The sequence below is a fragment of the Leucoraja erinacea genome, chromosome 5 (genome assembly GCF_028641065.1).
Source record: "Leucoraja erinacea ecotype New England chromosome 5, Leri_hhj_1, whole genome shotgun sequence".
Taxonomy (NCBI): Eukaryota; Metazoa; Chordata; class Chondrichthyes; order Rajiformes; family Rajidae; genus Leucoraja; species Leucoraja erinaceus.
The window spans coordinates 94,832,848-94,846,192 of NC_073381.1; the positions used below are offsets into that span (position 1 = coordinate 94,832,848).

General features: G+C 44.8%; 1 protein-coding gene across 1 annotated transcript in view; it reads left to right on the top strand.

The window, feature by feature from the left end:
* The window catches only part of abcc10 (ATP-binding cassette, sub-family C (CFTR/MRP), member 10), a 110,559-nt gene that overhangs the window by 45,871 nt on the left and 51,343 nt on the right, over positions 1-13,345 (top strand). The window contains exon 8 of the mRNA XM_055636288.1: positions 10,241-10,412. Within this exon, the coding sequence (XP_055492263.1) occupies positions 10,241-10,412 (172 nt within the window). The remainder of the gene's footprint in view (positions 1-10,240; positions 10,413-13,345) is intronic.

Consider the following 13,345-nt stretch of genomic DNA (forward strand, 5'->3'; position numbering starts at 1 on the left):
ACTTGTCTGCCACGGTTGCCCCTTACTCCCCTTGGAATCTTTCTTCCTTTTTGGAATGAACTGATCCTGCACCTTCTGTATTATTCCGAGAAATACCTGCCATTATTGTTCCACTGTCATCTCTGCTAGGGTCCAGTCAACTTTGGCCAGCTCCTCCCTCATGGCTCCATAGTCCCCTTTGTTCAACTGTAATATTGACACTTCCGATTTTTCATATTATGGTCACTGCCTCTTAATGGCTCCTTTACCTCGAGTTCCCTTATCAAATCCAGTTCACTAAATCCAGAATTGCCTTCTCCCTGATAGGCTCCAGTACGAGCTGCTCTAAGAATCCATCACGGAGGCACTCCACAAACTCCCTTTCTTGTAGTCTGTTACGACTCCCGAATGCAGGTACTTCAGAGCCGCGTAACATAATTCAAAAACCAGGTTCAAGTTCAAAAATAGTTTTAATTATTCAATGGAACACAAAACCCAAACCTGATTTAAACAACCCAGTCAGGGATATGGATGGACTGACAAACAATTTAACAGTGCTCCAGCCAGCCCGTGATGGACCGTCGAACCGGAGACTCTAAAACCTGCCTAAAGAGATATAACCCTGAAACAAAATACACGAAAACACTAAGGTCAGCCCTTATCCGTCCCAATTCAATATTTGTTAACAAGTAATGGTGAAAGTACACAAAGTTCTATGCCATGTGGCCAGGCCTTCAACAGCTCACACCAGCAGGCGGCTCACTAGTCAGGGTTGACGAAGAAGAGAGAGAATCCTGGGAGACTCTGGTATTTAAGCTTCAGATGAGTCACCCGTCACCTGACGCAGCTTGGCCAATCGGGTACAGGAGCCTTTAACCCCGTAATTCCAGGCTCACAGCCACGAGGCCTGCACTCAGGAGAGAAACAGAGAAAGGTAAGTACATAGCATTCACCGGGGGGGGAGTGCCTAACAGAGTCCAACACCAACCTGATTTTCCCAGTCTACCTGAATGTTGAAATCTCCCCAAACAATTATAACATTACCTTTGCAACATGCCAATTTTAGCTCTCGATACAACTTGCACCCTATATCCAGGCTACTGTTTGGGAGCCTGTAGATAACTCCCATTAGGGACTTTTTACCCTTACAGTTCCTCGGTTCTATCCATACTGATTCTACATCTCCTGATTCTATGTCATCGCTCGCAAGGGACTGAATTTCTTCCTCACCAACAGAGCTACCCCACCTCCTCTGCCCACCCGTCTGTCTTTTCGATAGGATGTATACCCTTGAATATTCAGTTCCCAGCCCTGGTCCTCTTGCATCCATGTCTCTGTAATTCCCACAACATCATACTTGCCAGTTTCTAACTGAGCCTCAAGCTCATCCACTTTATTTCTTATACTTCGTGCATTCACATATAATACTTTTAATCCATTACTCCCCTTCCATCGATTCCTATTTCACTTGGCCATACTCTCTTGTCCCTTCCTGAGGTTTCTGCCCCATTAATTCTGCTGTCTTTCTTAAATTTTTATATACACTCTTTCCCTTTAATCTCCTCCCCCCCACTATTTAGTTTAAACCCCCCCTTGTAGCAGTGGCAAACCTGCCTACCAGAATGCTGGTCCCCCACCTGTTAAGGTGCAGCCTGTCCTTTTTGTGCAATTCACCCTTCTCCCAAAACAGATCCCAGTGGTCTAAGAATCGAAATCCTTCTTCCCGTACCAGCTCCTCAGCCACACATTCAGATCGCCTATCTCCCTGTTCCTGCCCTCACCAGCACGAGGAACTGGAAGCAATCCGGAGATAACCACCTTGGAGATCCTGCTTTTCAGACTTCTTCCGAGCTCTCTGAAGTCACGCTGCAGAATGTTGGTCCTCTTCTTCCCAAAGTCATTTATGCCGACATGCACTACCCTTCCAGCTGCTCACCTTCACCTACTGGGTGGAAGATTGCAACCTTCACTTGGTTCGCCCTGTTTCGACGAATGCAATCAACCCGGCGTGCACATTCAAATAAGATCAAATAGAACAAGTTGTCCTACAACTTTAGGCTGTGCACGCCATACGCAAGAAGAAGACCATCACCTACAACCCCTGGGGTCTCCTGTACTCCAAGCTCCCTTCCCTTCCTCATCATCACTACCCTTCTCTCTTCGGGTATCTTCGGTGTAACGATCTCATTGTAGCTCCTGTCCAGGAAACTCTTGTTTTCCCGGATGATCCTGAGGTCATCCAGTTGCTTCTCCAGTGCCCCAACACATCAGTGTCCCTGACCTCCCACATCCTGCAAGCCTTACACTTAATCAGCTTACCCATCATATCTTCACCTCGTCTCATCCTCTCCAACTTTTGGCATAGTCTCCTCTCCGAAGACTCTTGAGCCAAAGATTGGCACTTTTCTCACATGGCACTTCCCTCAACAAGGCCGCTCCCCCTAGAGCAAACCTTGCTTATATTGGTTGATTAATTGCCTAATTTGCCAATATACCAATTTGCGAATTAAATTCCTCAGCCAATTCCGCACTCCTTCACCTGCCGACCTTGAAGGTATGTGTTGTAGGCTAATCCCGCCCGGTTTTTAAACCAACCGCAACTGAAAACAAACACTGAAAAAGCTCCCAAGAGCTTACCTATCATCCAATCCCCACACTACTTCACCTGGTGCTCTGCTGCCGACCTTGATTCTCGAATCCTTTTGTCTCACACCTTGTGTGTGTTCATCTCTGTCTAACATATGCCTATCAAAAATAACCCTCACCTGTGACAGGCCACGCTTTGTCCTGCCCCTCCACTCTTCTGGCTTTCTTTCTTCTCATTCCTGCAATCTATCTGAAGAAGGGGCCTGACCCAAAACATTCCCTCTCTATGTTCTCCATGGATGGTGCCTGATTTGCTGAGTTATTCGAACATTTTATGTTTAACATTAGGAGGGCTCTGGCTAAGTGAGACCCTGGGAAAATGTGAGATTAAACAGCCATCTCTGCATATGCTTGTTCACCCTGCGGGCTTTCCCAAAGTGCTCCAGTTTCCTCCCACATCTTCAAGGCATGCTGGTTGATAATTAATTGGCCATTATAGATTGCTGCTGGTATAGGCACGCTGATAAGAGATTCAGGATGCAGATGGTGAGTATTGAGAGGGTATTGGTATTGTTATTGGTTTATTATTGTCCTGTGCACCAAGATACAGTGAAAAGCTCTGTATGTGTGCTATGCAGGCATCTAATACTGACCTTGAGTAGAATCAAAACTTGCACACGTACAACAGCTTTTGCAAAGAAAAATATGCCAGTATAGAATATAGTGTTACAGGATTATAGCGTTACAGTTACAGAGTAAAAATCCAAGTCCCATAATGAGGTAGTGTAGATTAGTATGTCTTTACTATATAACTATCACCACACAGATTATGCATGCTACACATTCCTTATGTTGTCCAGTCCAGATCTTCATCCCAACCCTGGACACACCAGTCCTATTAGTCAGTACGTCACTCTCTCTCTTTAGATTTGATGCAGACCACAGGAATTAAAGCATGTCGTGTTCCCTCCGCTTGTACTCTAATAAAGACTATAACCTCTATGTGTGTGTCTGATCATTCAACATGGTGTCAGAGATCATGGAGCTCTTACTCGACTAGTTGGTTTCAGTTTATTTTAGTTTTTTTTTGTTCAATTTGTTATTTTACTATGGCTGGCACACTTTGTAAGCCTGAACCTTTAGTGTTTTGATGGTGACCTCGCAGAGTGTTGGCGCATCTTTGAAGAGGACTTCACCGTGTATATCCGTGCAGCGCATCATGCCGCAGCTCCAGATATTCGTGCCTCCATTCTCATCAATGTGGCTGGTACAGAAGCCACTCGACGTGCTCGCAGATTCCACTACGCCCCAGATGAGGTAGACGCTGCTGGTGTTCAAATAGTCCCGGCAGAAACTATAGATGACCCCGTCTGCCTGCTGAACAAGTTCAGACAACTGTGTGAGCTATGCACTAATCTCGTAATGGAGCGCCACAGATTCTTTTTACGCAGCCAAAGGCAAGGTGAGCCCGTTGAAGCCTATATCACTTCTTTAAATTCTATGGGTTAGTCTTATACGTGACAGACTGGTTTATGGTATTCTCAATGACAAGGTGCGTGATGTACTTATACATGATGTGCAGATATCACTCTGGAAAGGGCTGAGAATCACTGTTGTGTTGCAGAGATGAAAGAATCTTATCTAAATATGAGGTCCCCACTCTGCCTATGATGTCAATGTTGCCGGCATGTTTTATGAGGCCCAGCACCAACCTTCACACGTGCCCGGTAGATCAGGTGTCGGATTCATTTGTAATTGTGTGAATTGTGGAGGTTCGCATGCAAGATTTCGTGAACAGTGTCTGATCTATAGATTATTCTATGTTATTGCCACGCTCGACACTGGAGCTCGTTGCAATGTTCTGTCCTTATCAGAGCTCAACAGGATTCAGAAAACTGAGGTCATCTATCAGACCGCCGCCGAGTTACTTCCATTTGGAGGGGTACAGTGCTCCCTGGTGGAAGAGTCGAGTTACAGTGCCATCTGGCGTCACGTGTCTACAATCTGAGCTTCTTTATTGTCCACGAAAAAGTGACTTCTCTGCTAGGCATTGACGCCTGTAATGACCTATGTCTGGTCACCTTCGGTACGGCAGTTCATCAACTGTCTGCAACATGTGGCTTTACTCAACAGATCCTGGCACGATACGGGAATCTTTTGACGACAAGCTGCGCAAGCTTCCCATCAAGTACACGATCACGACCGACCCTGAGGTCCTACCAGTTGTCCGACCTGCACACCGGATTCCCCATGCTTTGCGGGATCTCGTACAAAATGAACTCAACAGAATGGAGATTGTGGGTGTGATTGCCCCTGTCGTTGACCCATTGTATTTGATCTCAACCATGGTTGTGGCAACAAAAAAGAATAAGGAAGAAATATGGATTTGCATCAATCCTAAAGATTTAAACACAGCCATCAAATGACCACACTATCCCATGTGTACAGTGGAAGATGTTGCAGCGCAGCTGGGCAAAGCAACTGTATTCTCAGTTCTAGATGTCAAGAGTTCATTCCGGCAGATTCCGTTGGATCACAACTCTTCCAAGCTAACCACTTTCAGCACACCCTTTGGACGTTACAAATTCCTGCGTATGCCATTCGGCATAAACTCGGCAAGTGAAGTATTTCAGTGCACTATGGAACAAATATTTGCAGGTTATCCATGCTCCATCATTGTTGATGACATTCTTGTTGCTGAACAAGCAGTCCAAGAACACAACGAAAACTTAATGAAAGTTCTGGATCGTACCAAAGAGATCAACCTCAAGTTAAACCCCCTAAAGTGCAAATTCCAAGTGAGCGAGGTGAACTACATAGATCATGTGTTCACCAGTGACGGCCTCAAACCTGATCCATCAAAGACTATTGCAATTAATGAGTTGCCAGCACCCACGGATGTGCTCAGCCTGCAGAGATTCCTTGGCATGGTAAACTACTTGGGGAAAATCATTCCAAATTTCAGTAAACTATCGACCCCACTGTGCCAGCTAACCCACAAACACACTGTATGGTCCTGGCATCAACAGCAGCAGAGGGCGTTTAACACTCTTAAACAACAAATCTTGTGTTTTGTGCCCCCACCCTCATCTACTTTGATGTTAAGCTACCTGTCACACTCGCGTACGGTACAGTCCTGCAAAGCTGTAATTCCTGCCTCCTTACACAGCAAGTACTTTGATGCCGTACATGCGGGACACCCAGGCACAGAGCCTACTGTCCTGTGAGTGAAAAGCATGTTTTTCTTGCCTGGCATGCCGGATTTTATATTCGTGAGAAGGTAAAGTCCTGTGCAGTGTGCAACAGTTTGACACCACACCAACAAAAGCAGCCACTTCTCTCACTCCCGGTTCCTGACTTCCCATGGTCCACATTGGCAACTGACATTTTTGAGTGGCATAGCAAACAATACCTGGTTCTAGTCGACTCGTATTCCGGATGGTTTGAAATCGATCTACTCAGTAGCCCCACCTCTGCAGGGGTAGTCCAGAAGCTGGCACGCCATTTCTCTGTACACGGGTCTCTGTATCAACTACTGTCTGACAATGGCAGTCAATTTACCAGCCAGTACTTCAAAGACTTTGCTACACGCTGAGGTTTTCATCATAGCAGCCCCTAATACCCACAGTCCAACGGGCTGGCTGAACATGCCGTCAGGAGTGCCAAACAAGTGATGGAACGACCCCACAGAGCAGAATCAGACGTGTACCTAGACCTGCTCAACCTGCACAACACCTCCCGTGACCCGATGCTGGGTTCACCCAGCGACTGATGTCAAGGCAAACCCGAGCCACACTGCCTGTGGCAAAACAGGCACTAGTACCGCAAGTGCTCACACCATCCGCAATCCAGCCAAGGCTACAACAAAAGCATAATGTTCAAAAAGGATGGTATGACAAGATGAGCAGACCACTTCCACCACTAGCCAAGGGACAGGTGGTTCATCTACAAACCGACAAGGGTCACGACCACCTCGGTGTAATTTCTGGAACTACTTCCGAACCATGTTCATATTTGGTTAATTCCGATGGCGGCACCTACAGACGTAATAGACAGCACATCCTGCCTGTGAATGAACCCGCACCACCTCCGTATTATCCTGATCGCATAGGTATACTTCCATCCCCATCCAGCGGCATCGGCCTGACCATACCAGCACTGCCATCCGCTCCTGATCCGGTCGTTTCGCCCATGGCCACGCCAGCTTCATCGCTGGGGATACTGTTTCACTCTCCTGCTCTGCCATCAATCACATCTCCGGTGATGGGAGAAAATGAAGGACTGTACCGTACATGTGCAGGTCACATCTGCAAGCCCACCCTAAAGTACCCGGGTTACGTTTCAACTTCCTTCCAGCTTACTTACACATACAATATGTAATCAGTAGTATGTACATTTTGCATGCACTTATCATATCTATTTTATTAGGAGTTAATTCCTTAAGAGGAAGGATGCAGATTAGTATGTCTTTACTATCTATATCTATATATATATATATATATATATATATATATATATATATTATATCACCACACAGATTATGCATGCTACACATTCCTTATGTAGTCCAGTACAGATCTTCATCCTTACCCTGGGCACACCAGTCCTATTAGTCAGTGCGTCAGTCTCTTTGGATTTGATGCCGACCACGGGGATGAAAGCATGTCTTGTTCCCTCCACTTGTACTGCAATAAAGACTATGTTATAACTTCAATGTGTAGGTCTGATCGTTCAACTGGTAAATTGGAAGATCAATTCAATACCCTAGTTTCTGGGATGACTATCCAGTAGTCTGATAGCAGCAAGTAAGAACCTGTTCCTACATGTGCTGGTACTTGCCGTCAGGTTTTTGTGTCTTCTGCCGGAAGGGAAACGAGCGAAAAACGAATGACTGGGTTATAAAAGGGACAATTTATTGGCTGCTTTCCTCAGGTAGATGGAGTCAAGGGTGGGGAGACTGGTCTGTGTGATGGATTTTGCTATATCCACAATTTTTGGGCAGAGCTGGTGTCAAGCTAAGCTGTGATGTTTTTTATGGCACATTTGCATAAGTTGGTAAGAGTCGTTGGAGACATACCAAACTACTTCTTTCTTCTGAGGAAGTAGAGGTGTTGGTGCTATCTTGGCTGTCATTTTAATATAGTTGATCCAGGACAAATTGCTGGTCATAGTTTCACCTTGAAACTTGGAGCTCTCGACTATCTCCACTTGGGCACCAATGATGCTGTTTGGAGAGTATACTCAACTTTGCTTCCTGGAGTGAAACATTAGCTCCGTCTAGAATAGGGGATAGGTACAGAGGAATGAGTGAAGTTAATAAGATTGCAGTGATCCAAATGTTTGTGGATGATAGATTAGTGAAGGGAGTCAGAAAGAAGAAAATAAACAAAAGGACTTGTTATATTAATAAAATGCAGGTCAAAACTGTTGCTGCTGAAGCTAAAAATCCAAATGGAGATTACAAGAAGAGCCCAACATATCCAGCAGTGTTTGTGGAGAGAGAAACCAAAGTTAATATTACAGTCCTGGCGCAGGGTCATAATCCAAAACATTGATCGCTCCTTTGCCTCCACAGATGCGGCTTGACCCACTGAGTTCCTCCAGCAATTTATTTTTTGTCATAGATGGATAACCTTCAAGTAGAACAGCGTGGCACCGTAATTCAGCATGTGTAACATTCTTACAGCTCTAACAAACAGAGTTCAGTCCTGATTTCCTTGCATATTCCAAAGATATCCAGGTTGTTAATTTAATCGGTGTGTCTAAATTGACATATGTAGGTTGGTGGTAGGTGAATCGGGATGGTGTTAATGGGCACGTGCGATACAAATGCTACAGAGAAATAAATGGGGCAATTGGGTGTGTAGGATTGCTCTGGGAGCCAGCATAGACCCAATAGGTCAAAGAGCGTCATCCTATGTCACAAACAGGATGAGCAATAGTTCTGTGTTTAGTAAATATTTTGTTGGGGTTACTCCATTACAAATTAATATATTCCTTGTTGGACAAAATATGAGTTCTAAATTTTGGGGCGGTGGGGAAGCTAATAAACCCCTTTGCTTTTAGTAGTGCACTCTTTCCGTAGCAGAGATTGCAGTTGTAGGAGCAGAGCATTTCTGCACATTTACCTTTCCAGGTGTTCAAAGACCGTGAAAAGAGAACCAATCATGTTATAATGTGAATCCTTCCCAAAATGTTTCACAATAAAGACATCCCCATTATCTACTAACTCCTTTTAAGTTGTGAAGCTGGACAGAGGGGCATCGTTGCTGTTATGGATGTTCTGAGGTTAAACTTTACAAAAATGTTCATTTTTTTAAACCATTTTCTACACTTCCCCTTCCAGTAGATGCTGACTTTCACTGGAGTGAAGTTTCAGGCAGCCTGGACTCATGTGTATATCACCAAAGGAGCTATTATCAGGTTATTCAACAAACAGTACCTCTAAAGCCATTGCAAAGTGTGTAATAATCCTTGCCTCTCTCTGCAAGGAATCTGCACCCAGTTAATTTTCTCCACTGCCATTATGGCTAATAATTCAGCTGCCCTCTGAAGTGCCATGAAACTAATTGTTGCCATAGGCTTGAAGACATCTTTACTGATATATTCAGTTTAAGTTGGATTGACGTGTTCCAGGGAGAGTTGATGCAGGGATGGATTTGTTTTTCTTCTTTTCATAATAGTGTTAAAATCTATCAGTCGCAGAAAGTGCCCCCAAAATTGAGTGAAATGGTAGTCTCTGCCCTGATTAAATGCTTAACAGAGAGGGTTATGATGCAGTCATGAAAATCCATGATGGATCTATGATGGGATCATATCCAGAGTACTGAAGATTCCTATGGGCCACTTCTTAGCAAGGCAATATTGGGATAATTTAATCTTGGAAAAAGCACATTGTAGATATAAAATATAAAGTGCTGAAACAACTCAGTGAGTCAGGCAACGCATTATTCCAGCACTTTGTATTTAGCTCAAGATTTGAACATCTGCAGTTCTTTGTGTCTACACTGTAGATCTACCTGAAGTTGGGGTTTAAATGTCCAGGGCAAGTTGCCCAAGCTAAGCTGTTCCTATTAAAATTTAAAAAGGTTGAGGGATGATGATTTCATCAGACCTCAAAAAATTAAGAGTAACTAAGAGGAACTTATGGTGGACGGATTGGGTGTTACAAAGTTCTGTGGTGAGAGATTGGCCAAAAAATTTTTTTATTTATTTTTTCACAGATGCTATCTACATGCTTAACTATTTTTAACAATCAGGTCTGTATCCTGGTTGTTCTCCATTGTGTAGATTCTCCCTCGCAGGGAAACATCCTCACAGCATATACTCACTCAGCCTCCTTAAATATCCTCGGAGAGCATGGGATTATTCCAGGACAGCAGTGGCTCAGTACAATCAGCTCAAGGGGAATTGGGAATGGACAGCAATGATATCCCAAACAAACAACAGCGATTATTCTGCTCAATCTTTCCTCATCCTTGGAATCAGTGCAACATCTCCAAAGCAAGAATAATCAATCAATAAATCAATAATCAATCAATAAATAAGGAAAACAAAACAGATATAGCAGAAGGGCATGAATATGGAGTTAGGTCACAGATAAACCACAATCTTGTTGAGTGAATAAACTGGTTTATGGCTAATCCCATGGCTTTATGTTTCTGATTCCTTACAGGCTTGACGGGGAGGTGTACATCTCAACACTGGAGGAAGGCTTCGGCCTAGCTGCTCAGGAGTCCTGGATTCAGTTTGCTACAATCCGTGAAAACATACTTTTTGGCCATCCATTTGATGACAAGCGTTACCAGGAAGTGATCGAGACATGTGCACTCTCAGAGGATCTTGAAGTATGAAATCTATTATTGATCTGTCCATTGTACTTAGTGCAAATAGTTATTCAAACCTAACGATCCAGGCTGATCTCTCATATATTGCACATGACTCATTCAGGCATTCCCTGCAATATATTGTATCGCTCTCATCAATCTCACTTACTTCCACTCATTTCCCTTATTTGCCTACCTGCTGTCATGACTCAAATTAATGTGTCTGTATAATCAGTGACCATGGAGTAGCAACAGGGTGAATGAATATAATGTAATTAACACAGAAATTACTGGAAACACGCAGCAGGTCAGGATGCATCTGTGGGGAGAGAAACAGAGTTATGGGCCTGTCCCACTTAGGCTATTTTTTCGGCGACTGTTATAGTGTAGCAGGTCACTGAAAAACCGGCGACTGCACCCCCCTACGACAATGTCTACGACAATGTCTACAACAACCTACCATCTAGTCTACGGCAAGCTGCCGGCAACCTACGACCCATTAGAACATCCACCTATGACCACCGACAAGCTACGACAAAGTAAGACAATTTGGTCGCCAGTACCTGTCGCCGGTTGACGTAGATAGTCGTCAATGGAATTCACTGAAGTCAACACCGACGACAACCTACAACATCCTGGCGACAACCTACGACAGCACCTGGGTCAGGCTACGCTCATTGGCACCACGACAACTGTCGCCGAAACGTTTTGAACATTTCAAATTCAGCGGCGACCAGAAAAATGCTACAATGCTTTGGGTGACTGAGGAGACTACTCATGACCATACAGGCGACACCCTGCGACCATGTGGCGACAGCCTAGTCGCCTGTAGTCGCCTAAAAACTTGCCTAAGTGGGACAGGGGCATTAATGTTTCAGGTCGAAGACACTACGTCAGAACTGGGAAAGAGAAAAAAACATGTTAGTTTTAAGTCGTCAAGAAGATGGGGGAGCATTAGATTGCACAAAAGGAATATCTGTGTTTAGATAGGTCTATTGTTATCGGGAAATAGGTTGTAGATGTCATCTGGGTTATTAAAAGCTATAAGAAAGAGAAATAAATTAACTAAAGCTGTGGCAAGCGGGGAGTTTGAAAGTGCGAATACAAACAAAAACCTTAAATTATTGAGAAATACAGGACTGGGGGACATGGATAGCTGTCAGGCTGCGCTTCTTCTTACGTTTGAAGCAGTAGATGTTATGTAATGCCCTCCAGGCACTGTGGCCAGCTCAATGTGCTGTTGTGTTGAGGGCCATGTGGTCTACCCCTCCACCAGGTGGGCAGAGGAAATGATGTGCAGCGCTGTTTGCTGGTATGCTCCACACACGCAGGCTGCTGATGAATGCAGCCCCCAGCAATGCATGCTAGCCGACCCCTACACGAAGCTGGTTCAGGGCGACTCACTCTTTGCGGGGCAAGTCTGAGCCGGGTGGGGCTGTGGTGTTCGTTGCAACAGTGAATTGAGGTCGCAAAGTCTGTTCCCAGCTGGTTCTCCATGCTCCTGGTGTGTTGAAAACAGAGCCACAGAGGGTCGGTGTGTGATAGGAGAAGGGACGAAGAGATGACAGTCGTTGAGGTCCCAGTTGCTGTGAGTCTTGGGCGAGGTGGTGCAGAGGATGTCTGGCATCCGATGTGGCCTTGCACACTAGCGTATGAGTGAAGTACTCTGCAAAGCTTGGCGGATGCGATACCTGCGAGCAGGGCCGGCCTTAGGATGTGTGGGGCCCAATTGGGAACAATTTTGGTGTGCCCCAGGTTCCCAGCCAAGGTGTGCCAGCCCAGTTATTTAGTATATATTATGAAATTGTACACTAGGTGCTATGGATTCTACACTGTGTGAATCTCTTCTGCTCCCTCCCGTTTGACTGTCAGTAGCTCCACTGGCTTCCAACATTTACCGTACCGCTAATTACCATAAAACTGCATTATGTGATTGGACACAATGCCCTTGGAGACAGCGGCTGATTGGACGGGAGGAGACCTATTTGTTGATTGGACGGGAATTTTAAGGCAAGCTGGTTGGTGATTGGATGCAACCCCCTTAGAGACAGCGATTGATTAGCCGCCAAATAAAATGATCAAATAGGAAAACAAAAATCGCTGGTTGGTTCAAACGCAGTGGACTATCTGGTTGTATCTCCAAACTAAACAGTATAACATGCAGGTACATTCAAGCTACCAGCCTTGGATGGCATCTACCACACACGGTGCCTCAGGAAGGCCGTCAGCATCCATAAAGACTCATCACACCCTTGTAACGGACTGTTCGAATTACTTCCCTCCGGCAGACGTTACAAGGCCTTCTACGCCCGTACCTCCATACTCAGAAACAGCTTTATTCCAAGAGCTATAGCGGCTCTGAACCGGCCCTGCTGAGTGCTCCCCACCCCCACTGGACTGTCTCCCTCGGATGGTCACGACACACAGCTTATTTATTTATTTTACTTGCCTTTTTCATCGGTTGGAAGCTGCATACTAAATCTCGTTGCACTGACGTGCAATGACAATAAAAAAATATATTATTATTATTATAATTATTATTAAAATTAAATTCAGTGATTATTTCACATGATTTCTTACTGTGTAAAGCTCAATATCTGACCAATTTCTGTTTAACACGTTTGATCTGCCGTGAGCATTTTTCTCTCCCAAAACAGTTCATATCTGGCAAACCGATCAACGAACCAGACAGCAGTTGGACGCAGTCATAGAAACATAGAAATAAGGTGCAGGAGTAGGCCATTCGGCCCTTAGAGCCTGCACCGCCATTCAATATGATCATGGCTGATCATCCAACTCGGTATCCTGTACCTGCTTTCTCTCCATACCACCTGACCCCCTTTAGCCACAAGGGCCACATCTAACTCCCTCTTAAATACAGCCAACGAACTGGCCTCAACTACATTATGTGGCAGAGAATTCCAGAGATTCACCACTCTGTGTAAAAATGATTT